The sequence below is a fragment of the Alternaria infectoria genome, assembly GCF_024043175.1.
Source record: "Alternaria infectoria strain BMP 0036 chromosome Unknown scaffold_21, whole genome shotgun sequence".
NCBI lineage: Eukaryota > Fungi > Ascomycota > Dothideomycetes > Pleosporales > Pleosporaceae > Alternaria > Alternaria infectoria.
Genome location: NW_026250710.1, coordinates 26,790 through 54,131, shown reverse-complemented (window position 1 = coordinate 54,131; position 27,342 = coordinate 26,790). Strand labels below are relative to the sequence as shown.

The window sequence follows — 27,342 nt, the reverse complement described above, 5'->3', positions numbered from 1 at the left end:
CCAGTACCTTTGGCCCCAGTACGCATGTCAGCGGCGGTGTTGCACGTCGAAAAAGAGGTCTCGTTGTAGGTATGAATCGCACATTGTAGTAGTCAAGCCCGAATTCATTTGCCTCAAATTCGTCGACCCAATCGCAGTCGCGCTCATCCTGTCTTGTCTTCCCAGATTTTTAAGAACAGCTTCCACAGGATGGAGAACAGAATGCCCTGCAGACCGTTGGCGATGATTCTCGTCTTCAGTCCGCGTCCAAAAAGTCCCAATCTGCCGTCCTGACGGATGACCTGCTTGGCAGCCTCGGTATAGGATATCCTTGTATCGTTGACCTGTCGATATGTCTTCACAACGCGTAACGAATTCGATATTGTGTCCGAAGCGACCGAAGCGCAGAAACCGATGAAAGCCGCCCGTAGCAACCACCATCCGATCTGCTGTCTCGATGGCTCTGTAATGGTTTCGGAAAGGAAGTTGTATACGGCGAACCAGGGGTAGTGTCCAACGAAGGTCGCTGCTGCGGTTGCAAAAGCACCCCACCACAGAGAGCCGATGCCGTCGGTCCTAATGCGCTGTCGGAGGAGACCCCAGCCACTAGCTCCCTGGGCCTGTAAGGTAGTTTTCAAGGTATCGATTGGTGTTAGTAGCATTCTGAAAGCTGCAGCGCACGCAGATGCAAAGATCGTCTGAATGGGTGATGGAAGCTGTTTCAAGAAGCCGTTGGACTGCAGCAAGGCCAGGATACCAGCGTTGGCGGCTGTGTCTCCGAATCGAGCGATGGGCCCCTGGAAGAGCGCAGCACCCATGCCTTGGTAGTATCGGCCTATACCACCGTCTGCATACAGAGTCTTAGTTGCGACAGTCGTTGATGTTCCGTGGCGATATTGGTAGTTCATGATGGTACGGATGGGCATCAATAGCAACACTTGCAGTATCATCGCCGCAGCACCACTCAAACCTCCACCTAATGCACGCTTCAATGCGCCTTTGAGATCGAACTACGCATGCTGTGAGCTTTTGGAGTTTTTATGTGCCGCGATAGTGCAGAGGAACGTACATCGACGTCATCAGCCTCTATCCAGCCTTTGATGAAGACAGCGATGACCAGTATCGCGAAGACGGCCAAAATGCCTCTCCAAACATAATACCAGGTCTTGGAAGCCGCCTTTTCCGGTTGATCGATGATTTCGTCGCTTTCCGATGGTGTGGGCGTGTGCTGACGCGCGGCATCATGCGAGAGCAAGGGCGCACGCTCGTCTGGCACGCTACCGCCTTCTAAGTCGCGTTGAGAAGGCATCGTAATGGGTATATGGTGTTGAAGTGCGACGTTACACAGTACCTAGGTAGGTCGCCTCCATTCGACGCGTGTTGAGATGGATTACCAATCCGGCGCGATGACGCGCACTCGGCTACACCTTCAAGCCGACCGACGGAGACCCACTTTACGACCACGTGACACTTTCGAGCTCAGTCCTGCTCCAGGGCTGTGCCGTCGGGGTACCATCTAGCAAAGCTCAACGACAAGGCTACTTATCAACTTTCCAAACACCACGCAGCTACTATCACACATTCTTCGTCTCTCAGTGTCATGCTAATTCTTTTCTCACGGACGATCACGAGAACGTCCTCACTTCCATCTCCGTCATGAAGTGCTCAATGCTTCGAGCGAGTGTGACTTTGCTCACTAATCAGCTCGCTGTTACCTAGGTAGGTGTCGAAGGCTCAGCGACCCGTATTCTTTGTGCTGTTGCCATTGCACGACATCTTTCAAATCGTGATAGGGTTCACGGCGTGGTAGAAAGAGGTGCACTCACAGGTCGACGAAAAGGTCGCCAGCAAGAGTTGTGTCGCGCCATCGAAGTTAGCAGAGTGTTGCTGCGATGCTTCGAGCCGACTGCACACGAGACGATCTTTCCACAGCCCCTACGAGTCTTGGCTTGTAAGGCAGGCGACCTTGGTATTCCACACCGATCAGAGGCCTTACAACGGGTTAATCGTTAAGTCGCTGAACCACATTGCTAATACAACGGATGACACCTGCCGTTTATCCATCCGAGTTCCACCTATTACGCCCGGATCATACAGCCGTGACAGCCAGGCACAGCCGCAACTGCATCGCTAAGTGGACCAATCGCATGGAGTGCATAAGAGACCCGAGTTACTTAGGCTCTGTTGTAAACAAGGCCACCAGCGCCAATATGTGGTAAACCAACACAGGTTTTCCGCCACATTCCAGTCATCTGAGGAGAACGCCAACTCATCGTGATGATAGCCGCTGCAACCGCTTTATGTGGAACGGTATCCGTCCAAGCGAAGATACTGCGCCCTGGGCTTGGCTAACCGGTGAGGATGCCCTACTATAACCCCACGATGCTTAAAGGGACGTAAAGACCTCTTAACAAAAGGTTTGTGTTGGGCATATCGCGAATCATCATCCACTACACCCAAATCCACCACCACAACAATGACATCCCTCCTCTCAACCATGCTATTCGCAGCCAGCGCATCAGCCCAAGTCACAACCTCCTTCTGGATGCCCTCCAACGGCCTCGGAACAGACAACATCGGCTTCGTCGGCTCCGTCATCGCCGCCAACGAAACCCACACCACCGTCGCCGTCGAATACGACGAAGGAACCGATCTGGACGCTCTGAGTATCGGTGTCAATGGCCCCATGACCATGACCATAGGTCCCGAATACTACGGCACCACCGTCGACGTTGGCGTCGCCGGAACCGGCGAAGACGACGAGGACGACACCTACGCCCTCGACTGCACCTGGCCGACCCCCGAAGAAGCAGGGTCCAACCGCACATGCACAGTATCCTACCCCCCGGGCCTCGCTAGTCTTCTCTGTCAGAATCCCGCTTACATCTCGACAACTGAGGAGATCTGGACGAGAACACACACGTATCCTGCGCGCGGCTCCGAACCCGCGGGTACAGAGACAATCAGGCAGACTTTGAGCTATGGCTATGGCTCTGCTGTCTCGTCTGTCTCCCAGCCAGCTTACTGCAGTGAGAGTGGTGCACCTGAGGAACCTTATGTTTCTGAAGTGGAGATCGAGGCGACGCAATTCGGAACTTACTACCTTGTTATTACTGCGGGGACGGAGAAGTTGGAAGCTACTGCTGCGGCTACACCGACGATGTCGAGTGCCATATCTACGGGTGCGCCTACGAACGCGACGGATGCTTCTGGGACTGCGCCTGTGCCTGAGGTGACGGAGGCTGGTGCGCCGATGGTTAGGGGTGCGCCGCTTTTGGCTGGACTTGGTGCTGCTGCTGCTGCGTTCTTTGTTTAGTTTATGGGATTGGGGGATGAGATGGAACACTCGTTTTGGCAAATGGTAATGCAGCTAGGTTCAAGTACTGTTGAGTACGACATGCTGTGTAATGATACCCATTGGTTTACCTATCTTTGTGGAAAACGATGTAGATTATAATCACCGCTAGTACTGTCAATGACAATCTTGGCTAAGATTAACAAGGCCTGAGATTTGATACTGGCAGCCATGTGCAGACTACACGCACCAACTATTATACGTACCAAGTACCGCTCAAAACACCCAGCCTTGCCACTATCACGAAACTTTCGTACCAGACCCACAATGTATCAACCAACCAGCCCTACTAAAACCCGAAAGCATCCAACAGACTATTCGCATCCGGCTCATTGAACTGAGTCGGCGGCGGTTTCTTCTTCGGCTCCTCCTTAGGCTTCTCATCATTCTTCTTCTCCTCTTCTTCCTCTTCACCTTCTTCCTCGCCATCCTCTTCACCACTCTCCCTACTTTCCTCCAGCGTGCCCTTGCTTTCCGCCAAGTCGTTGTGAGCATGCTCTCGTACCGGTAAATCAGCAATAACAAGCGAACTCCTCCTGCGAAGTAGCTTCCTAGGATCAAAGTCAAAGTCCGTCGCAGATTGATTCCTTCCCTGCGATTGATAGCTCTGTCGTGGCATCGAGGGGCTTAGCGGCGGACGACCGGATGTTGCTTTTGTCGGTGGTGGTGGCAGTAAGAACTCCCATGTCTTGACTAAGTCGAGGGCGAGGACGTCGCAGCCCATGCGGTCGTATAGGCCGGCTGTGTGTAGCACAAAGTCCCACTCTTCGCGCATGCCTATCATTGTGGCTCCGCGTAATGTTTGGAGCGACTTCTCGCGGAGTTGCTTGTACAGGACTACTAAGGCGGGGTCGTCGGTGAGGTACGATTTAGCGGCTGAAGTGGGCGGTTCGGTGGTCTCAAGTAGAGTTGTTAGCGGTGTGACCAGCGAGCGAACGGCCATGTCCTTCTTGTTCAATAGCCAGTATGCCCATGTTGCAAGCCATCGATTGCCCTCTCTAGCAGCTTGAGGCAGAATCTTGTCTCTCAAGAAGTCCAGCAAGATGGGCGAGTCATCACCACCGTAGACGCGGGCAACTGCTATGGCGAGCTGGGTATCACCAAGCTGGTTATGGAGAACGCTGACAGCATCTTGCAGATGATCTGCAAGTAGAAAGAACGACGCAGCATACTCGAATCTTCTCCTGCCCATTAATGCGTACGCGTTCTTGAGAGCGGCGGTTTTCCAGCGGTCTTCGTTAAAGTTGTTCGATAATAGTCGATGTGTCGCGCCCTGTTCTCTCGACCAAGTAGCCATTCGCCAAAGACCGACAAGCACTGGCTTCTTCCGGAGGGCCATGTAGTATAGGGCGCAGTCGACGGGGTTCTTTTCGTCGGTTTTCGTGTACTCGTTTCGAGCAATGACCTCGAATTGGGCGCGCTGTAGATGTCGTTAGCATTTTCTACCGATAAGGAAGATTGTACTGTACCAATGCGTTGATGTCGGACATCCACATGAACACTCCACACTCCTTTGCGTGCTGCCACATCATCTTCCCGCTAAAATGTCTGCTAACAAGGTCTACAAGGATATCCTGACTTCCTGAGTGGAACGCCCAGATGATCTCGCGCCACGAGATGGGTCCCTTGTACGTTTCGCTGAGGACATGTTGTCGGAAGAACAGCAAGAAGCGACCAGCATTATCGTCAATCGATCGACGATGCTTCTCTACCATACCAATACACTCGATGATGTCGGCCAGGCGAAACTGTTCGCGACTGGTCAAGAGCGGTATTCGCTTAGTGGTCAGGAGCTCTTTGAGGCTAGAGGCAACTTCTTCGGTGACTGCTTCAGGCTCGCTGTCGTCCGAGAAATCGGCGTATGATGAGTGCACCTCTTTTCGAGATGCAGTCATTTGAGTCTGCAAAGGTCAGTTACATCTAGATAGAGCTGTTCATGTACATACTTCAGCTTCTGAGAAGTCTTCAGGTGCGAATCCCAGCGAGCTATCAAGCTCTTCGCCTTCGATCCAAAACTTGAGTGTAGTGTAAAGCCTAATCAGGATACGCTGCACCAGTAGCAACTTGCCGGCCAAGACGCATTGTGAAAGTAACTGGGGGTGGTACGCGGGTAGAGGACCGTTGAGTCTACTAACCGCATCGAAGATGTCAATAGATGCCGTCTTCCGTGAAATGGTACGTAAGCTAGGGAACAGCCCTTCGGACACCTGTACATGCTCATCTTGAATGAAGAGCTGGTTGCCTGCGCCAATGACCAGATTACCACTACTTAACCATACCGAATCGCCGATCGGATGTGGCGTGATGTCGCGAATGCGCACGTCACTGATCTGTACCCAAGATGGACCGGCGTTGAGGTAATCGTATCGCAGCTGGGCGTAGATGACGACGCGGTGGGGGAAGCCAACAGCAAGTATGGACTGGTTGTCTGGAGTAGAAGACCAGTCGAGATCCTGGATGATTCCGCTGCCTTCGAATGTCTCTTCATGTTCCAACTGAGCGCTTCGGGTGTTCCATATCGTGAGCGTAGTTCGATCAGCATCGGCCAACGCAGCCTTACGTATCGACGTGCCACTAGCAAGTGATGGGTTCTTGACGCCAGTCTCGACCTCCGAAGTCAACAGCCAGTCCAGTTTTCGATCTTCGATGTTGACACGCGCAGTCCAGGATTTGATGATTCCGGATTTTGTGTATGAGATGGCTATGTCTCGCGCAAAGGTGTCAAGAAAACCCGAGATCACGGGTGCTGTGCCAGCGGGATCTACAGGCAGTACAAAAGCAAGGTCGTCGCCAGATCCAAGATTGAATGTGGAGAACTCCTTGAGCGTGATCTCTGAATGACCGTTGGTATAGCCATTGGTGTGCGCGATGGCAGGCTGTTCCTCGCCCGCAAGTGCATCTCGCTCCAGTTTTGGCAGTGTGACCTCCCAGCAGATGCCTTTCATCTCGGAACTGATGGTGGCAATGTGTATGCGCTGTCCGCCAACTTCGACCTCAGGTATCACTAGTAGACACAGAGGTTTGCCCTGGAGTTTGTATGCGAGCCGTGTCATCTCAACGGCTTCATGACCACGGGTATCCCAAAGCGATATCTCGTCATGGTGTAGGAAGACAATGAAGTTGCCCTCTTGCAAGAGAGCAGTACGATGGATGTGCTCCGTCACTCTGACGCTGCAGTGTCGATGTAACGTCATGCTCTGATCACTCTGCCGCTGTAGCCACACAATGCATTCATCTGTCGTGGTCCGCGATAGCAATGCTCTTCCACTGGCTGTGCGGTTGACCTTCTTGATGGCATGCGAGTGTCCGGTCCACATAGCCTTGCGCTGAATGCGCTGTGGCTGTGAAGAAGGGTCGAACAAATAGTCGATGCGCGACTCTAGCCACTCGATGCGCCCGTCAAAGTGATGCGATAGCAGGGTCAACTCGGAGTCGGGTTTGTCGCCGATGAAAGCGTAGAACTGTACATTGTCCTCGATGGGCTTCGGTTGCTTTGCGAAGTGCAGATGCAGTCCATCGACGTGCGCAATATTGAAGACGTCGGTGACCTTCTTCTGTTTTGCCCCCACATTCTCAAAACCCCACGCGGACATGTTGCCTCTGTCATCCAGTACAACACATATCTCGGGGTTGCGGTTCGCGACTTCTATCAAGTGATGTAGCGCGATACCGTGGTCTTTCTCCTCTGGCGAAGCCTGTTGCATAGCTCTTTCCGTCGCATGTGTGAAGTGCTTGCCGTCGATGAAGAAGGCATATCGCTTCTTCGACTGTTGTTCCAGTGGCACATGGCGTGACATTATCGACTCGACGAGGTCCACCTCAGCCCACATGTGCATGCCGTCTACGCCGTGATGCTCTCCTGGTACCCAGACTCGCGCCTTCTGGTCCGCGCATATTGTGTATAGTACATTGTCCGTGGACTGGTCTTTGTGGTACGGGTGCCGCCAATGCAAGCCTGTGATGGCCTTGGGGTGTGGGAGGTAGAAGTAGTCGAAGCTCTGATCGGCCGAACCGAAGGATGTGCGTCGCCATATCTTGAGGAGGCGGTCGTACCTGCCCGTCGAAGCTATCAACTCGGCATCGGGCGAGAAGTGGGCGAACTTGACAGGGTTCGCTAGCTGCTTTGTCCAAATCCGTTCGATGTCGCTGTGGGTGTTGAAGAGGGTGAGGGATGCGCTGCCGACGAGCAATTCGTCTGGCATGCCCCACGAAAGGGTCGTTATCGTGTCATCGGCGTCAGACAGGGACGTGCTGCCCTGTTGCGACCACTGCGCATATCAGCAGTCATTCCTAGCTGCCCCTCCTTGTGTGCCCACCTTGATCGCGCCTTCATCTTGCCCGTATGGCCGGTATATGTATATATATCGCGTCGAACATGCCGCGAGCTTGCCGGTCTCTTCGTCGACCGCGACTGCCTCTAGCTCGAATTCCTCGTCAATGTAGATGGTTTGGAGGACGTGGTTGGGTCGATCGAGGATGATCAGCGCGTTACCGGAGATGTAAACCTGTATGGGCAGCGAGTCAGTCTTTGTGCGCGTCGCAAAGGGTGTAGTCATACGATTATCTGGAGGCCTTCCCACAGGCCATGAGCGACAGCTTGGAGCTTAGCCTGGGGTCGCCCAGGGAGGATACCGCGCATAGAAGTTATCGAGCTCGGCTACCGTTGAGTGCGCATTATTAGGCAGTCACTGGATGTCAAGTAGCGTCCAGTTGGCAGTAGTACGCGTGGGCGTATATTAAGCTTCCGGTGTCTCGCGGTACGAGATGCGACACCTAGGGTTCCTAGAATGTTGAAGCTCACGCGCACGATCCACGTGGTATGTCGTCACCTCGGACATCGGCAATCGTGGAGAAGAGATGCGGCACGGCTATTGCTACAAGCGAATCGAACGGGTGGGGAAGGATATAAATCGCCCTATCGCAGCAGATGGGGTGTTGCGCGGAGTCAAGATGCATTGTCGACGCCTCGGGGTTCCTGCCAGCCTTCCGCGTGCATTTCGGAATCGGAACACTAGCGCGAAATCAGAAATGTCGGCCCGGCATCGACGTGTCGCGCTCAAGCTACACAGACGCGTCTTTGTGCTATCCGGTGTCTATGTTTAGGATCATTCATACTCGCGCATCGCTTAGGCCATCGTTCTCTGCACCTTGCCCTCCACATCGCCCTGCTCGCCCTTGCCCTTCCACTCCACCGTCACGGTAATACCGCGATCGTCGCCCTTCTCCTTCGCATACGTCAGGCTTCCCTCCAATACCGTGCCCTTCTTATAAGCTTGCTTCTCCGCGGCCTCTGGATCGAGCAGCAGTACCGCCTGATGCCAATGTGTAGGTGTGTTGCTTGGACCCGTCGAGAAGCCCAAGCCCGGGATTCCGTTCATGCCCCAATCAACGTTGTCAAGCGTCTTGACATCCTGCGAGCTGCCGGGGTGGATGAAGATCGTGTCAAACCATATCGCAATGGCCTGAAGAGATGTGATGTCGCGATCGAGTGTCATGCGAAGAGGCACCTTGAAGCTCAGATCTTGCACAGACACAGTCTTCATCTCCAGCAGATGGCTCGTGGCAGTGCCGCAGAGCGCCTTCTCAGGAACGTCAAAGACACCGATTTCGTGTGTGTTGAGCAGACCGCCTGGAATCATGGGTGAAAAGTCGAACCCGTAGATGTCTTTCCAGAACTTCTCACTCGTGCTGTCTGCTATCCAGTCGGCATCGGAGATTGGTGCAAGACGAATGTTGCAGTGGGATGGTACCATGATGCCGTCAGGCTTGAGGTACATGTCCCGTGCGCGCAGGACCGAATCCAGCATGCCTTCGAAGAGGAGACCGTAGCCCATCCATTCCGAGATGATGATGTCGACCTTCTCCTTGCCGATTAACCGCTGAGTGTTGAAGTCTTCAGCGCGGCCTTGGATCAGTTCAATACGGTCTTGGTAGCCGTTCTTCGCGATGATCTCCTTCGCGCGGACAGCGATGCCAGAGTTGTCGACTGCGAACACCTTCTTCGCGCCTGCACGGGCACAGAAGAGGGATAGGATACCGGTGCCGCATCCGACGTCAAGCACGGTCTTTCCAGCAAAAACCTCGGCGTTCTTCTCGATGAAATCACGGTACCCTTCTGTTCGCACGCGATCCTCAATCATCTCGCGATGAATGCTGTTGCCCTTGTACGATTCGAAGTAGTCCTGGTCCCGATCGTTGGTGAGCTTGATCTTGGAGAAGTCTTCTTGCATGTCCTTGTGCATCTTCGCTTCATACTCGTCGTAGTCGATGGCCTTGCTGTCGTCATCAGGCATGAGATCCCCAAGTTCAAAGAGTAAGGCGTCATCTTCCAATGCTGGCTGTAGGTATTTGTCGCTTGTGAGATCATCCAGAGTTACTTTGATACTCTTGGGATCTGTGCCTTTTTGTGCCTCTGAACGGAGGTAGTTGATCAGCTTGATGATGGTGATCTCGTCCGCGTCTAGTGCAGGCAGTCAGTGGTTATCCCAAAAGGGTAAGGCGTAGAACGCATCGAGGAGCGTTCAATGTTGGAACCCGTACCTGGTCCAAGTCCCTTGATGGTTGCTGGCAGATCGAATCCGTTCTCAGTTTTGTTGTGCTCTACCATATCCGACACGCGAGTCCATTGTCGATCCGAAAATAGATCTTTGAAAGTAGTCGTATCCGGCTCGCTTGCGTCTTCGACGATGCTGCCAACTGAGCTCGCGGTGTCTGATTCGGTGTCTGACATGTTTTCCGGAGTGACTTTCGCTCTTTTTGCGAACGCAAGTCTTGAATTTTACGCAAAAATTGCAATGAGGCGGGATGTCGCGTCAAGTTTCCTTTGGTGGGGGAAGGCTCTGCGGTTAGTGTGCTTTTGTGGGCGATGCTGCGGGGCAGGTTTGTCGCGCCTGCCGTATCTTACTCGCACCTCCTTTCATCCTCAACTACCCCTTCGCATGCCATAAATACATCATCTTCATCCATACCATCTACTGTGTTGAAGACCCCTGAGGAAATCAGTTGCGACATGCTATCTAGCACTGCAAACCCCGCATTGACTACGTTCGTGGTGCAATGCGACTGTTTGCGCCTTCCATGCTTGTGACGCGCGGCCATACCATCGTCACAGGCGTTCTTCTCGTCAATTCTGACTCTTTACCACTCTCCCTCTACCTCACCTGGCTCTCGATACAGTCATTCGCAAACTATTATGTCTCTTACCATTAGAAGCATAGTCTCACTCTAGCGACATGGGTAATCACAAGGGTTACGCGGAGTTTTGCTCTCATCCATTCTACGCCTACAGTATGCTATCCATGCGTACGCTCGTTCCCAACAGTCGCTAGTGGTGAAGCCGCTTTGTTGCTGTGCGTTTATTCAATATCTGACAACGTCGTTCGTACCTTCCTCTAGCTTCCACGCCAGCATCGAACTTTTACCGCGCTTTCGCTACGCCAGCCTCAGGCTGTGATCTTGATCTCGACCGTGTCAGGTGTATCGGTCAGCTACTAATCAGAATCGTCCTCGAGCATCTGGCGGGCGAGCTCAATGGCGTGATCAGTTACACGTGGCTTCTTGGCTGGTGGAAGGGCGTCGGCCTCTACATCCGCTGCCTTCACGACCTCGGCGTTCACGTCCTGGGGCTCCTTGTCCTCGACCTCCTGATCCTCGGCCTTCACATCGTCGGGCGCCCCCGCGTCCCCTGCCTCCTCCATGTACTCTGGCTCATCGCCGGTATACACCTCCTCGTCTGAGCTTTCGCCAGCGTCGCTTCCGTAGCCATGCTCGACCTCCTCTTCGTCACTTTCCTCAGCAGCAAGCTCGGTCTGATCCTCGACTTCATCGCTGTCGGAAGCCGATGCATCGCGCTTGCGCTTCTTGGAGATCTTCCTTGCAGTTGAAGTAATGACGGCACTGTCGTAGTCTTCGTGGACCACTTTGTCATCGCCAGTCTGTGTGTTCACAGATCGGAACTTGGGCTTGTATACCTTGGGTTTGCCGGTGCCCTTTCGGTGGTTGGCACGCTTCTCTACTGGAAACTCTGAGAGAGGAATCATGTGCTTAGGGTACCGCTCCTCATCGCCCACTACACCACCGGCTTCAACCAGCAGTCGAAAGTCTCGGGCGTTCTCACGAAGATACGCCATCGTTTTGTTCTTCGTCGCATGAGCCGACGTGATCTGTCCTCGGAGAGCGTCCAGACCACGGTTCTTCCCACCAGCCTTGTTGATGGCTTCAACGATCTTGGACAAGTCGACGGTGGTAATGGTGTCGTACGCGTCAAAACCCTTGGTGTGGACGAAGTCGTTGATGCCAGTGTACATCGCGCAGATCTCTGGGACGGTCCAGTGGTCACGGTTCTTCTTCTTCTCGTAGGCGGCGTTGGACCGGCGCGAGATCTGATCAATCCACTTGTTGTATGCGTCTTTCCATTTCTTGTCGTTGGGATCGATATTGGTGAGTTTGGACTGGTTAACGTGGACGTGTTCGTACGCGCGGGTACGGGCGTTGAAGCGGCGGAGTGCGATGCTCGGGGTGAAGACCTCATTGATGCCCTTGAAGGTCCGCTCCCAACGGTTCTCGCTAACCTTGTTCCATTCTACCACGGGATTACTCTTCTTCTCCTTGTCCTTCTTGGGAACCTTGCAGCTCTCGAGGTCAGGGAAGAAGATGCTGTCATCGGCTTCGTACAAGTCACGGTCGGCGGATTCGCGCTTCTCTGGGATTATGTTCTTCTGTATGAACCAGCTCTTGCCGTCGGGCATTTGGACCTTGAAAGTCGCCTCGATCTTGGTGGGGTCGGTGTCGTGGGGCGCGAACGTCTCTTTCGGTGTGAGCTCCTTGTTGACTAGCTCTCGACCGGCGTAGGGTGCAGGGTCGTCCGACAGCTCGACATCACTATCTTCATCGACTGGGATGGATTCGGTATTCGAAACGTGTTCCGGCGGGCTGCTGGCGGGCACCTTGACCTTGGCCTTGCTCTGGGGTGTTGGCACCTCATCCGCGCCTGGAATCTCGCGGGCCAGGCTACCGATCAGGTGGGGCGCCATCTTCTTCCGTCCTTGTCCTCTTGTGAAGGTCGATCGGATGCGTACAAGGTATGTATTGGGAGCGTAGGAGTATGCGCTGGATTCAGAAAAGCCGTGGCAAGAGGTGAAAAAGCCCTTCAGAAAAATCGTTAGTCGATGCGCTTCAAACGTCAGGTAGAACAGATGAGACGACTTGGACGGTGCAGCGCTGTCATCGCGTACAGAAGTCGGTGGATTTAGAACTCACGGCGCGGTGTCGACTGTGTTTGCGGGGTACAGTTGCGAAGTCAGCTGCGCAGATATCACGCGTTACAGTCCTGAGCGCGCGCCAGATCGAAAAGGTTGCTATGACCAAGTCCTTCCAATTCTCAGAGTAGAGACTTCAAGGTGTGGTGACGGTGGCGCGTTTGGTCGCGGACTGAACTGAGCAAGATATACGCCAAGGAAGGGGAAAACTCAAGATTTCAAAACAAGGCTTAACAAAATGGGACAGTGCGCGCGTCACTGCCTAGGAGAAAGGCCTCAAAAGGCTCATTCACTTCTGGTGTTTCGACTCCGATGAACCGGGCAGTCTCTGAGATATTAGAACAATCCTGATCCTGCGTCTGAGAGCAGCTACTGTTTCTGTCGTCGACGCGCCAGATAGTCATGAGGATACAGACTTTTGGAAAACCGTCTGATGTCGGATGAGACGATCGAAGTTGCGCTGTACATCCGCGCATTGACCGAAGTCAGTGGATGAAAGACAGCTTGGTATTTGTCTAATTACTGCTGGCCAGCGTAGGCAAAGACGCCGAGTACATCGTCGAATCAGCATTCAAGACTTCTTCTGGCCTCGTGTCCTCTAGAGCGACAGCCTCAATGACAAGATCCACTTCATGGCGACGAACCTTCGAGATACCAACGTCCAAATCGAGCCCGATCGAGCACGCCAAACCAACATGGTGGACCTCAGGAGGCAACGATTGACTTCAAGCCTATCTTGCGGAGAACAAAGTACGCTAAGTGTTCACTGGTTCAACATTATTTTCGCGACAGCCTGTCCTATGGGCTTCTTTGCTGACAATGCTGTATTCATCACATCAATACTCAGTGACTAGCAATGAGGTTCGTTCTTTGGAGCTGTGCGACCTCGCTGTTTGACTAGCGCGTCATAACATGCTCGCGTCACTATCGATTTGCTCACCCGCGAGCAAGACCTCCTCACTTTCGATCGCCGAAGCTATTGAAGCGCACACTGTTACTAGCTGGTCCTTCATCCAAGCCAAAATCCGCGCATGCAACGTTCCGTGTGGCATTGAGAAGTCTGCGCAAGGCTTTGCAAACATGGATAGCAATTGCACAATGGAGAGCGACAAAGGCAAGCGAGCTGATGCGACCTACCCCGCGACTGGCGACAGCACCAACAAAACTAGCGATAGTTGTGAGTATAGTCGCGTAGATATTGATAAAATCTGCCATCAATATTGACGCTCTACATTCTAGACACGCCGCTTGCGCCCATCAACGCGGAAGCACACCGTATCAGCGATCGAGCGACCACCGGAGACACGGCGCCAGATTGTAGCAACGAAGACGAGATGGCGTCTCTACCAACATCGCCGATCTTACCCTTGGGGCCAGAGAAACTACACGTTCTCCTGACATACTCGGCTCTACTGGCGTTGACACGACATTCTTCGCAGCCAGTAGTTGACTTGGACATGCAGGCTCAAGTTCGACAGCTCGACGCCTTTCTGGCTGGAGATATCACCGACGAAGGTGTCGCAACACACTGGTCCGCCGAAAGTCAGCGATCCGAGCGGCTTCAGCGTTACCAAAACTTGTGTGACGAGCTCGTCCCCAATTTGACAGCTGCGGTCAAGAAGCAGTCGCGCGAGAACCTGAACGCGGAGCCCAAGAACCGCGTGCATGGAGACAGGAACCCGGAGCATCGATCACTCTCGCAGCTATTCTTGGCCAAGAACCTGGTAACCATGTACGGTGCGTGGGTGGAGAAGGCCAGGAAAAAGGGCATTGACCCTGACGTCGACCCTTGGACGAACCCGACAAAGTTCGGTAAGGTGATTCCGGTATTCGAATCCATATTTCGACTGCAGTATAACTTCGACGATTGGCAACACACGTCACCCAAGCCGGTATTCAATCAGACGGCGCGGCTCGATGCCGAAGAGTTCATGCGCGTGATGGATAACCGCGACCAAATTCGGGTGTATCACCGTATGAACACCCCGCTCGGGAACGTCTTCGCGCAAATGGACGTCATCCCAGAAATTGCCACCAAGTACAGTAAAGACGAGTTGACCCGCATGTGGCGCGACAAGACTCGTTCCAAGTATCTAATACCCGATCCTACGACCGCTACGATCCCGAACAAGCAGAAAAACACGTATTGGCAGAGATCAGATGACGGAAAGACCTGGACGCGCGGCGAGACGAGCTGGGCACCTACCTTCAAGTTCATGGTCTTCGACACAGCCACACATGCGTACATCCACGAACACCTCGTCGACCTCGACCACCTTGACCAAATCGATCTTAACAATGATACTTCGGTTTTAAAGTACCGCAAGAAGCTCTCGCAATGGCGCAATCGTGACACCGGCGAGACAACCAAGATGCGCGATCCCTGGACCGATGATGAGCGTGCCATCGTTTACGAGTGGGTGAACACCTGGGTCAAGAAGAATGGCGTGGATAAGCTCCTACCTCGGGTGATGGAGAGTGGGAGGGAGGATCTCCAGGCTACCCTTGTGGCAAAGACAGGTTTTCTGCGTTCAGTTGACTCGGTCAGTGGTTGGGCAAGACAGCAGATCACCAATAAACCCAACGAGCCCCTGGGTATGCTATATGCCAAAGGCCAGAAGGTGGCTGCACGTATCGACGCAGGTGAAAACGTCCCAGACGACGAGCGCTACCCTGACGAGGCTATCGACATCGCCGGCTTCTTGGCAAAGGCGAAGCCGCAGACACCGTCCGAACACAACAAATCCGGCAAGAAGCGTAAGCTTGATTCCGACGACGAGACTTCCATCGAATCCGGCTCGGACGAAGATGACGATGACGACAATTTGCTGCCCTCTTCCCCGCGCAAGTCCGACAAACGTCCCAGGCTTAGTGCCAAAGGCAGGATACAACCTGGACGAAACGCGCATCTTAGCAAGGCCGAGATGGATGCTCGTAATGAAGCACATGCTGCTAAGGAAGTCGATGAGATGGCTGACGACGACGACGAGGATATCAACCGCGAAGTTGACATGATCTACGAGTTTGGCGATGATAAAGAGGAAGAAGTATTTGAAGAGGATGACTAGAACTTGTTCTTTTGTTAGAGGCGGAATTGGATGAGAAGGAGTCAGCAAGATTTCGGCCCAGGTAGAGATGGAAGATTTCGCCATTGTCATCAGCATTTTGCCTGGAAGACGAAGGTAATGCGTCCAATGACACAGCGTAGAGGCGAATGAAGGTCAGCAGGCGGAAGGGAATTGGACTTCTTGTATATCTTTGACGTGAAATTCTGGTTCATCCGCTCCTTAGGCACTCTGGCCAGCTACCGCGGTATCTCCTTTTGTTTAGTTACTCGCTGAGGACATTCTCTGGGATGAACTAAGGATATGCGGCCAGTTGGGAGTCGTGCACACCATCGTGATCGTGTATATGCTGACAATGACCCCTCTCGATAACGCGTGGCGTCACAGCGAAGGCGTGTAATATGCGGATTGATGCAGTCTCCCACGACGCGTGAGTGTTGTTCTACGGTGTTGAAGTTTGCAACGGCTTCGATGCACCGGGATGGCGAGAGGAAGTTGCTGAGTCATCTAGCGCGGTCAATCTAGCCTGTTCCCGAGGTCTCGACCGGAGCGGCTTTCTCGCTACTCCTTTTCAGCCGCATGCCCATCATCTACACACATTATGCGTCGACCATGATCAGCCCATCGCGGGCCAGCAAACACAGATACCACGAAGCGGCGACTGTTCGTTGCCAGATCATCAACCAGCTCAATGGACTGGACTGATAGTCTTCGCTATCTACTTCCGTAGTCGCGCCGATATCTGCCGCAAGCCGCTCAAGATCTCGGGACCGCCCGCCCAGCGGATGCTTACAGCACGAGACCATCACGCAATTCACAATTCGAGTCGTCAATGATTCACGCTGTTACCTCTTGACCGGATTGCCTCCTTCTCATTGCGTCTGTTGGGCTGATGCAATACGACTTCAAATGCACCGCAGACTGTCGTCTCCGAAAAGTCCACCACTCTGAGCAGCGGTTTACATCATCTACTGCCCTTTACCCTTGATAGTGCTCTATTGCCCAGACTGATTCTTATCTCTCCCCATGTTTTCGAGCATTTCGCAATATACAGACTCTTGGAACCTGCCTGTTCTGTTGTCGCGAACAACGGCATTGATTCTACAAGGCCCGATTTTGCGGAGTGCATTCCGATGTGGGATCTATCCACAGAATACGACGCCGGATCCCGTGTTCATCGCTTCGCGCCCGATAGTCACGCTCGAATTGGCAAGCGCTGGCCGGAAGAACAGGGTTGTTTTCCATCCCGTTTCCAAAATTACCCCTGGCGCGACTGTCTTGGCCGACCATGAGTCGGAAGATTCTCATCTACCACTGCCGGCATCGCCTCTTATACGAAGTGCATTACGGGAGCTGTGCCCAAACAGGCAGTAGTCAAGAAAAGCGCGATGCTTGGATTAACGATTAGTCGTATTGTAACCTACGCGACGAAGATGGTGCAAGTCAAAAAGCGCACGTAGTCCAGCAGTAGTAGGCAAATCGACCTTGATTTCCACACGCCGCACCCACAGTCCACAGGCAAAATGCAGTTCTTCACCCGCATCACCGCGCTCGCTGCAGCTGCAGCCCCTTTCCTGGCCCAAGCTGCTCCCGTCGTGGCGCCTCCAGCAAACGAGATCATTCCCGGAAAATACATCGTTCAGCTGAAGCCTGATACCGACGTTGCATCCATCGCAGCCCACCACAACACTGTGCGCAGCATACATGCCCGCAATCTGGCTCGACGAGGCGACGATGGTCCCGTTGGTGCTCCAGTGGAACGCGAGTACGGGTTCGGCGACTTCAAAGCCTACGCTGGGTCGTTCGATGAGGCGACCGTTGAAGAGCTGAAGGCTCTCCCTGAGGTCCTCACCATCGAACCGGACTTTATCGTGAGGATCAACGCCGTGGTGACTCAAGCGAACGCACCGTGGGGTCTAGCCAGCATCTCTTCCCGCAAGGCAGGAGCCACTTCATACGTGTATGATGACACTGCGGGCAAAGGCACCTTCTCCTACGTCATGGGTAAGTCACGATATTTATGGCAATATTGACTTGGAATTGACATTATCTTTAAGACACTGGTGTTCGTATCAGTCACAGCGACTTCGAGGGACGAGCAACTTGGGGCTACAATGCCGTGAGAGGCACCGCCGACGCCGACAACGAAGGCCATGGAACGTAAGTCACAGTCTCTTAACTATTCATTTTCACATCCTAACAAGTCCTAGGCATGTCGCTGGAACCGTGGGTGGCGCCAAGTACGGTGTCGCTAAGAAGACCAACATTATCGGCGTCAAGGTCTTAGACAGTGACACCGGAAGCGCATCAGATGTCTTCGCCGGATTTGACTGGACGGTCAACGACATTGTTTCCAAGGGCCGCCAAAACACCGCCGTCATCAACGTCTCCCTTGGCTCTTCCGCATCAATAACATGGGATGCCGCCATCACTGCAGCATGGAAGAAAGGCGTTCTCGTCGTGACATCAGCAGGCAATGAGGATTCCCCTGCTATCAACAGCTCGCCAGCTCGCTCCCCTGAAGTCATCTGTGTTGGAAACATCGAAATCACCAATAAGAGGCACAGCGGCGGTGGAGGTTCCAACTACGGCGCTGTGGTCGACATCTTTGCTGCTGGAACGAACATTGTATCGGCATCCAACCTGGGCGACACAGAGACGAGGACGCTGACTGGTACTTCTATGGCGTCTCCTCACGTAGCGGGCTTGGTTTCATACCTTCGTGGTCTTGAAGGCCCATCGACTGCTGCCGATGTCAAGGCGAGGGTGTATGCGCTAGCTACGCCCAATGTTGTGACGGACCCCATGGGCTCGGTGAACCTACTTGCGTTCAATGGTAACAGCAAGTAATATCCGTGTACGAACTGTTCTGAGATGATTACTGACTTCGTACATCCATCTTTAGGCAGGGTGACTACCGCTGGAAGCCCGAGCAACGGTACAGATAGCACGAGCGAGGGTACTGGAATCCAGAGCAAGGGTGTTGTAAGCCCAAGCAACGGCACAGCAGTCCCTTGCAACAGTACTGTTGAAGCGCGGAGCTCATGGAAGCTGTGGTAGTTCATAATAGTACTATTGGAACATTGATCAAGCGAATTAAGTCAATAGATATTGCATCTTCGACTCTTCTGATTTCGATTCACACATCCCGTCGACCAGGCCATGGTGCAGTGCATGCACTGCTCCTAACTCTGCGCTGACTAACCCTCACGTGACTAAGCCCGTTTGCTCTTTCCTGAAGCGCACGCGTCGCACCCCCACCGCCGTCATCCTGAGACGCGAAATCTCGGCCACGACATCCTTTTTACTAGGCACCCAGTCTCACCCATCACCCCGGATGTGAGAAATGTCGCGTCCAAGTCAATCCAGTGATACGCGCGACGATTTCGAAGCCCGTGAACTTACCCAAGAAGTCACTACTACCGTCACCACCTCCAAGACGCGCCTCGATAACAATACTACTATTGTCTTATACACGTTACACACGCTCTAAACGCTTTATCTATAATATAAATATTTATATATTCTATTATTTATTATCTATCTAATATTTTATATTTTTTTTAGTATTATTATTTAAGTAGCCTATATATTTATTTATAGTAGTACTTTTATATTATATAAAGTAAGTATAGTATTTATTTTATTAAAGTATTTTTTATTACTACTAAAGTAGTTCTAATATATAAGTAGCTACTTTTTATAAATAAACTAGTATACTAAGTATTTTATTTAAGTTAATAGCTTATATACTATTACTTACTTATTTTAAATAAAAGTTTAAGCTATTAGTATAAAGCTTAAAATATTAGTATAACTTATAAAAAATATAGTAGTATTACTTACTTAATAAAGTATTTAAGTAGTAGCTTTATATTTTTAAGCTATATAACTTTTTAGTATATATACTTATATAAAAAAAATACTAAAAAGCTTATAAAATTATTAAAAGCTTAAAAGCTTATTTTTTAGTTAAAAAAACTATAGTAATAATATTAGAAAAAATAAAAGTAGTAATAGTAATAATAAAGTTATTTAAGTTTTATATAAAAGTAATAATAAACTAAAGTAAAAAGTACACTATATTATATATAAAAGAGAAAAAAGTATTATAAAAATAAAGCTTTTATACTCTCTTTTAACTTATATATATATAAAAATCTTAAACTTTAGTTCTATTTTATTTTATTTTATAGTACTATAATAACTTATTAATAATAAGTTACTTATAACTTTTATAATATATATAAGATATATAATAACTAAATCTATCTATTAAATATAGAAGAGATGCGAAAGAGGTACTACTGTTGTCTCGGCATATTTACAAAGTGTGTTAGACCCAGTGAGCAAGGTCAACGAGAACGAGTCTCGACTTCGGCGTGAACGTGACGCTGCTCTTTGCACCGTTGGCGAACAGAAGCGAAAGCTGAATAATCTGTACACCAAGATCGGACAGCTTTGGGAGGAAAACGATGCCCTCAAAGAGAACATCACGGCATTGAAGGATCAAGAGAAGAGCACGGAAGAGCTTTGCGGAGCATGCAGATTGAAAGACGCCGAGATCGCTCAACTTCACGAACAACTCGACTCTGCAGGTGAGTTATCCGAAGAGAGCAAAACCATTGGCTCTCGAACCCAGGAGTGTAACCTTGCGTTGAGTATGAAGACTAACGAGTTGTTTACAACAGCTGTGGAAGCCAAGACCGATCCCGACGAGGACGCCGCACAGGCTGGATTACGCATCGCATATTTCAAAGCGGAGGAAGAGTTGCGAACCAAAGACCTTGCGCACGCCGCGGAGATGGCGAAGATCAAAGAAGAGCATAGCATCGTCGCTACTCGCCTCCACGAGGAAGTGCGTGATGCTCACACAGCTACCAATAAAGAGCACGCAGAGAAGCTATATACGCAAGAACAGCTTTCCAAAATCACGCAAAAGCTCTCCGACACCAAGAAGCAGCTCTTCTACTCGGAAGAGCAGTATCGGATACTCTACGATATCATACCCAAGCCGGGAGGGGGTAGAATGGCAAAGCCGCCGCCTCCAATCATGGCACAATCTAGCCAAAGAGGGGACTTGGATGTCTCCGGGTCTTCAGTACCGCTATCTTCAAGGCTTCGGTCAAGAGATCGTTCGCTTGTTAGTCACAGCCAGGACCAAGAGACTTCTCTGACCCCGTCGCATGTCTTTAATGACTCAGAAATTGATCAAGACCAGGACTGTGAGCAGCGCGTTCTTGCCTGGAGCCTTACTGTTGACAAGCACTAACACGATGCCTAGTCCTCGCGGGATCCGAGACTCCACCTACATTCACCCTTAATAAGCGTACGCACAAACTCGACCAAGACCAGTCATCAGCACAGCGAGCGAAAAAGAGGAGGGGAAAGTCATTTTTCACACAGCCGGGAAAGAACGAGGTTTTCACCGCCGACGACATACCTTGGCTATTCTGTGTCGCGGGCGAAGGTGGAATCAGTTATCACAAGCTCGACGAACTATCCCCTGACGCCCAGGAGAGGCTCACAGCCGACTTCCAATTCTGGTTCAGCGCGAGCAACCACGTCCAATATACACGAGCGGACAGGTCCCGCCACAATACTTATGCTAGGATGGTTAAAGAAGGCTTCCGATTAGCGAACGTGGGAAGAGGATGCGTGCAAACCCGTGTCCTTGCAAAAGGCAAGGTATCACAGCAGATCGGTGAGCACGAAGCTTGCAGCCCATGTCAAAACAAAGGCTGTCCTTGCGCCAAGATGATAATCCACAACGAGAACCTGGTCCTTTGTTGGTACCGACAGGGCTCCGGAGCGTCGTCGGGTACGACGTGGCAAGATGCAGCCTACTGGGTAAGGAAAAGGCCGTCAACAATCGATTCTTCTCAGCTGTCGGAGGAGCTCGACGTAAACTCTTCAAGATAGAAGGCTTCAAGCAAGATCATGTAGTCACATTTCGCCTATAGATAGAATGCACATATCAAAAGCATGTGGGAATCAGTCCCTGCGAGAGGAAGACTCGTTGCGTACACAGTCATGGGTCAAAAACTGCATATTCTGGACGAATACAAAGTAGATATGGTGTATGAATAGCCTGGGATTCAACTTCTTTCCATGCGAGATGCTGAAACGAGACCAGAGCATGTTTGGTGTCCGCACGGATCAAGCCGCTGGCCCCTACGCTATGCCATCGATGGATCGTCATCGTCAGCTCTAGCAAGTCGACGCTGAATGAGTTGCTGCAGCAGCCTCAACTCCGCGCGCTCTTCATCAGAGATCGGTGGTGGGCGGCCGTCAGGTGCTTCAACAAATGACTGCACGACAGTATCCTGACTGTCCAGAACCCCACGGTGAAGGACTTTCTCGGTTACTGCCTTCGAGATGAACTCCCAGAGATCAGGCTGCGTGTCCCAGGGCTGTGGATCATTGTTCTCGAAGCCATACTTCCTGCTGATCCTCTTGTATTCGTCCAGCATCGGCCTGTTGATGAAGACCTGGGGTATGCTGCAGCGAGAGTCTAATTCGGCAGTATCCTTGCAGAGTTGCACAATTTGAGACAGTAGATTCGGCATCGCGGCGTTCCGGTAGCTAATGAACGAGGCCTTATAGATCTCATCGTCTTCCGAGGAGTGCGGATTGATGCCATTTTGCTTCTCTTCGGGGCTGCGGTAGAACATTCGGTGAGCAATTGCAGCTACGCTATCACTAGTGCAGACCGGGAAAGTTGGGTATCGGCGTATGGTTTCCAAAAGTAGCTTGTAGTAGAGTTGAATCCAGGAGCGCTGATCTGCGTTCCATTCGACGGGCGGGGCAGATGAGGTATCGAGGTTGTCGGTCATGGTGATAACTCTGTGTTGATTCAAAGTAACGCCATACTGGCCTACTTCTTTATACGCCAGGGTGTTTGCAAGGGACGATATCAAGAGGGTGTTCTGATCAAGTCACGCTGGGCTATAACAATCGCGCGGAACCACGTGAAGCTTGCTTATCCTACCACTACGTTGCCACCATGTCACTCTATTCGCAGCATCCTCGTAATTTGCTCGGCATAACACTATCAGACTCACACATCAAATCCAGATCTAGGTCATGAGAGAGGGCTCGGCTTCATTGTAGCTGACATCTAGTTAACCTGATCTAAACACGTCCTTCATCCTGAACACTTGCAGAACCCGTCTAATCAGTGTCCCACTCATCATCCCCTGGGATACCAATGGCTGCTTTCGGAAACCTTTCGCTCTTTGGGACAGAGTTGACGCCTTTGTCGTTGAGTTTCTTTTTCATTGCCTTTGCACGCAAGGCCAGCTCCGTGATCGGCTTGTTCGCTCTCGTCTTGTTCCTCCGTATCGCGTCTTTGACTTGGCTTTGGACGCTCTCTGCACTGCGCTCTGATTCGGTACCTCGGTTCGCGCAATCTGCTTTGATCTCGTCAGCAAAAGTCTGACATGTGACTATGCCTATGTTGCCTGATTCGAACTGATCTACACCATTATCCTTGCACCACCTGTTGATGGCGCGCCAGAGGGCGTGACGTTCCATTTCGGTCCAGAGGCTTTTGGAGAACGCTTCCACTGGTGCTACCACATCAGTAGACCGCATAGGCGGTGAGGCTAGATTTGGATGTAACTTTGCCGCTAGGTCCATGAGGAATTGCAAGCGCTCGCTATGACTCTCCACGTCTGTGTTGCTCTCATCACCTATGATGACTTTACGTATCTTCCGGTATGCGGCCAGATGATCCGACGTAACGGTTGTTCGCAAGGCTATTGGGTGACCGCCTGCTTTGATGAATGGGTCCAGTCGCCAATCAAGCCTCATGACCGTGTCTCTGGCCAATCTTCTCGTCTTGGCGTTGAAGAGGCCATCGTCAATACCAGGCCCGTCGTTAAAGTACACCTTGTATTGATGCACGGAGTGCCGTGGATGCCGCAAAACGACGGGCTCCGACGGAAGTTTCGTGGTAGCGTATAGAAGACCGTAATGCAGCTCGAACCACAAGTCCTCGTCGGACATTGGTTGTGGAACGTCTGTTTGATCTGCCAGTTGCGCTTCTTGTCGGCGCTTTGCATACTCCATAGCAAGGTCTTCGCCAAGGGTACGGTCTTCCATGCATCTGCGAATATACTCTTCCGTTATCGATGGACAAGGGCCCATTTGACGTTGGAGCTTAGCTAAGCATGCCTTTACATCCTTAATAGTTAGCTCTAGGTTGCATTGCATTAATACTCTAGTATTAGAGTAATATTGTCTAATCTTTATTATAATTTTATTTAAATTTAATAACTTATTTCTTTATTCTTTATAGTAATATATATTATAAAATTATACTTACTAAAGCCTTTATTATTATTATTATTTACTACTACTACTACTATTTTTAATACTAGAAGCTAGCTTCTTTTAGTATAGCTACTATTTACTTAATATTTCTTTTACTAAATAACTAATTTAAAAAAATTTTTTTTCTTTTATTTTAATTTTAAACCTAAGCTTTTATATTAAGTTTTTTAGCTTATTATATTAGTAATTAATATAGTATTTTACTAGTACTATATTTTTATAGTTAAGTTTAATTACTTTAAAAAGAAACTAATATTTTAGTAGTATAATTTTAAAAGCTTACTAAGTAGTTATAATAGTTAAGTTATATAATAAGTAAGATTCTGTGTATAAGTTTATCTAGGCGTAGAACTAAACTTTAATATTTCTTACTTAATTAAAGCTAGGCCTAATTAGGTAGAGATTATAAGTTTAATTCTTTATACTACCTTTCTCTTTAAAAAGAGTAAGTTCTAATACTTATAAGCTTTTTTTTTACTTTATATAACTTATTACTAGTATAATTATAAATATAAATATAGTGCTTATATTATAAAAGCTACGTAGACTAAATATAGAATAATAGCTCTATTTTCTATTCTATTATCTAATTCTCTATATATATCTAGTTATATCTTTTATAAATAGGCGTGTTAGTTAGTTAGTAGAATAGCGTAGTGTTAGAGAACGTAGTAATTAAGTAGTAATAACTTATAGGCTTTAGTAAAATAGTAATAAATTAGAGATATATAAAGCTATATTTTAGATTTAATAGTTAGTAAATAGAAAGCTACTTATTCTAAAAGTGTACTTATAGCTAGACTCTCTATAATAGTAAGAATATAGCTTTCTAAAAGTAAGACTAGTTCTTTTATAATATATAGTTTACCTTTATAAAAATAGTACTTATAGAATATATAGTTCTTCTAGAGTTAGTAATCTTCTTCTAAGTAAGAATCTAGAAAGTTATTATAGTGCGTAATAAGATATAACTATAGAAGTACTTTTCTCTTTATAGATTAATATATATAAAAAAGTATTATATAAGTACTTATAATAAGCTATTAGTAAAATAGTAACTAATAGAAAACTACTTAAGTATTAGTATTACTAGCTTTTATTATTTAACTAGTATCTTAAATTTTAGGTAAGCCTTTAGCTTATTAAAGTAGTAGTAGTAATAGTCTTTAATTATCTCTACGCTACTAATAAGGTTTATATATAGTTTTTATAATAGATTATCTAGTTCTTTAAAATAGCTAGCCTATTAAACTTTATATTATAGAAGTTTTTTTTTCTTACTATCTTTAAGTTACTAGTTAATATAATAGTCTTTAATTAATTTAATAATATAGTTCTTATTATTTTTAATATTAGAGTAGATAGTAGCTAGTTTTTTTAGATTAACTTACTAGTCTAAAAGTAAGTCTAAAGAGACTAGGTATAGTAGCTAAGAATAAAAGACGTTATATATTTTATCTATCTCTAGTAGTAACTATAGCTTATATATAAGATTATTAATTAAATATATAATTTTAAAAGAACTATAGTTCTTATAGTCTAGTAATTAGTTAGGCTTTATAGTTTTAATATTATAAGTATTAAGTATAATAAAGTTACTAACTTTAAATAGTAGCGCTAGAAGATAGTTATTATTTATATAGTTAGCTTACTTAGCTTATACTTATTATATAGATGCTTAGAGTTTCTTATATAATTTATTAAAGTATTAAGTAAGCTAGTCTACTCTAGCTTTATTTATTCTAACTAGAGTAGCTAAGTAATTATTAATAAGTAGTAGAAGCTCTAATTCTAACTATAGAAGGTATCTTTTAGTAGTATAGAATAGTAATACTCTAGTAAAAGAGCTTACTATTATATTAGCTTTAAATTCTATAATAAGTAGATATAATATCTAGTTATCTTATTTATAGTTAATATAGATATAAAAATACTATTTAAAGTAAGTATTTATATTTTTAGTTTATCTATTAGTCTATAGGTAAAAGATAAATAAGTACTTTAAGTAAGTTTCTAGGCGCTAGTAAAGGCGCTTCTAAAAGTATAAAGTAAATTAACTACTATAGTTAGATATAATCTTTTTAAAGTAGCTCTTTTTATACTATATATACTTTATAAATACTTATATAAGTATATTAACTATAAGTAATACTATTAGAATAAACTTCTTCTTCTTAGTAAGCTTATCTACTATAATAAGTATATTAGTAAAGACTTAACTATTATAGTAGTAAGTAGAAAGATAAGTAATAAAGTTTATTAATATATAAGACTAATATTAATTAGAGATTAGTAGTAAATAGAGTAATCTATACTTACTATTTCTATAGCTCTTAGTATACTTATATATAAAGTAATTACGTAGATACTAAAAGATATTAGAAATTATCTTTAGCTAATAGTACTATTAAGTAAGCTATAAGTATAATTTATATTTACTACTATAGCCTCTATAGAAAGTGTAATAGAACTATTTAATAACGCGTATTCTAATATTATTAGTCTTAGAGATATAGACTTATTTATTAATATATAATAGACTATTAATAACTTTATAGTTCTCTAGTTCTAGGTATATATAATAGCTACTATAAATAAGGTTATAAAGTATATACTAGAAACTATTAATCTTAGCTTTTAAAAGCTCTCTTAAGACGCTATCTTCTTTTTTAGTATAAGCTTATCTTATAGCTAGCTATAAGTTTTCTTAGATAGACTAAGAGTTATTATTAGCGTTACTAGGTAACTTATTATTAATAGTATTAGTAGTAAGAGAGGCTATTATAATTATAGTCTTAGCGTAGAAATTACTAATATTATTTTTCTTACTAAGTTAATATATTATTTATATAACTTAAATAAAATTATTAATAATATAACTAGAGAAGTAGTAAGCTAAGTATATAGTATAGTTACTACTACTATTCTTTTTATAACTAAGAAAAGCTATTTAGAGTTTAGAGTTAACTTAGTTAAGCTTAATAATAACTTATACTTAATACTTATATTATTTATTATTATAATTCTCTAGTAGATTACCTAGTTATCTAGTAAGTATATTAAGCTTAGTGCCTTATCTTCTAGAATAATACTTAATTTAGAAGTTAAACTTAGCTAGAAATTCTACCTAACGTACCTAGCGCTAATTTAGATATTTACTTTTTATAAAAGTTTATAAAGCTTAATAGTTAAATAAAACCTTAATAGAGTTTTTAGTGCTAGCTAGTTTAAATTACTATTTCTTAAAAGCTTAAATAATTATAAAAAGTTTCTTATTATAAATCTTATAGTTATACTTAGTAAAAGTTATTTTTTATAATAAAAAGGTAATAAATTATAGAATACTATT

At 47.7% G+C, this 27,342-nt stretch overlaps 10 protein-coding genes across 10 annotated transcripts; 4 read left to right on the top strand and 6 right to left on the bottom strand.

Annotated features, from left to right (window-relative positions):
- Positions 1-143: 143 nt before the first annotated feature.
- J4E92_009080 (uncharacterized protein) lies at positions 144-1,288 on the bottom strand (the record flags this gene model as incomplete). Its single annotated transcript, XM_051500429.1, has 2 exons — positions 144-989; positions 1,049-1,288. 2 exons carry the CDS (start codon positions 1,286-1,288, stop codon positions 144-146), a joined length of 1,086 nt encoding a protein of 361 aa, XP_051349255.1.
- Positions 1,289-2,455: 1,167 nt separating this feature from the next.
- Positions 2,456-3,295, top strand: J4E92_009079 (uncharacterized protein; the record flags this gene model as incomplete). Its single annotated transcript, XM_051500428.1, has 1 exon — positions 2,456-3,295. One exon carries the CDS (start codon positions 2,456-2,458, stop codon positions 3,293-3,295), a length of 840 nt encoding a protein of 279 aa, XP_051349254.1.
- A 328-nt stretch (positions 3,296-3,623) lies between these two features.
- On the bottom strand, positions 3,624-7,973 carry J4E92_009078 (uncharacterized protein; the record flags this gene model as incomplete). Its single annotated transcript, XM_051500427.1, has 5 exons — positions 3,624-4,754; positions 4,804-5,235; positions 5,281-7,602; positions 7,651-7,839; positions 7,893-7,973. The coding sequence occupies 5 exons, from the start codon at positions 7,971-7,973 to the stop codon at positions 3,624-3,626; spliced, it is 4,155 nt and encodes a 1,384-aa protein (XP_051349253.1).
- Positions 7,974-8,460: 487 nt separating this feature from the next.
- Positions 8,461-10,064, bottom strand: J4E92_009077 (uncharacterized protein; the record flags this gene model as incomplete). The annotated part of the gene is made up of 2 exons (XM_051500426.1): positions 8,461-9,794; positions 9,875-10,064. 2 exons carry the CDS (start codon positions 10,062-10,064, stop codon positions 8,461-8,463), a joined length of 1,524 nt encoding a protein of 507 aa, XP_051349252.1.
- A 760-nt stretch (positions 10,065-10,824) lies between these two features.
- Positions 10,825-12,366, bottom strand: J4E92_009076 (uncharacterized protein; the record flags this gene model as incomplete). Its single annotated transcript, XM_051500425.1, has 1 exon — positions 10,825-12,366. One exon carries the CDS (start codon positions 12,364-12,366, stop codon positions 10,825-10,827), a length of 1,542 nt encoding a protein of 513 aa, XP_051349251.1.
- Positions 12,367-13,503: 1,137 nt separating this feature from the next.
- J4E92_009075 (uncharacterized protein) lies at positions 13,504-15,659 on the top strand (the record flags this gene model as incomplete). The annotated part of the gene is made up of 2 exons (XM_051500424.1): positions 13,504-13,768; positions 13,831-15,659. 2 exons carry the CDS (start codon positions 13,504-13,506, stop codon positions 15,657-15,659), a joined length of 2,094 nt encoding a protein of 697 aa, XP_051349250.1.
- A 1,520-nt stretch (positions 15,660-17,179) lies between these two features.
- J4E92_009074 (uncharacterized protein) lies at positions 17,180-18,506 on the top strand (the record flags this gene model as incomplete). The annotated part of the gene is made up of 3 exons (XM_051500423.1): positions 17,180-17,660; positions 17,714-17,816; positions 17,867-18,506. The coding sequence occupies 3 exons, from the start codon at positions 17,180-17,182 to the stop codon at positions 18,504-18,506; spliced, it is 1,224 nt and encodes a 407-aa protein (XP_051349249.1).
- Positions 18,507-19,946: 1,440 nt separating this feature from the next.
- On the top strand, positions 19,947-21,578 carry J4E92_009073 (uncharacterized protein; the record flags this gene model as incomplete). Its single annotated transcript, XM_051500422.1, has 3 exons — positions 19,947-19,957; positions 20,007-20,881; positions 20,941-21,578. 3 exons carry the CDS (start codon positions 19,947-19,949, stop codon positions 21,576-21,578), a joined length of 1,524 nt encoding a protein of 507 aa, XP_051349248.1.
- A 257-nt stretch (positions 21,579-21,835) lies between these two features.
- On the bottom strand, positions 21,836-22,492 carry J4E92_009072 (uncharacterized protein; the record flags this gene model as incomplete). Its single annotated transcript, XM_051500421.1, has 1 exon — positions 21,836-22,492. The coding sequence occupies one exon, from the start codon at positions 22,490-22,492 to the stop codon at positions 21,836-21,838; it is 657 nt and encodes a 218-aa protein (XP_051349247.1).
- A 337-nt stretch (positions 22,493-22,829) lies between these two features.
- Positions 22,830-23,762, bottom strand: J4E92_009071 (uncharacterized protein; the record flags this gene model as incomplete). The annotated part of the gene is made up of 1 exon (XM_051500420.1): positions 22,830-23,762. The coding sequence occupies one exon, from the start codon at positions 23,760-23,762 to the stop codon at positions 22,830-22,832; it is 933 nt and encodes a 310-aa protein (XP_051349246.1).
- Positions 23,763-27,342: the final 3,580 nt, after the last annotated feature.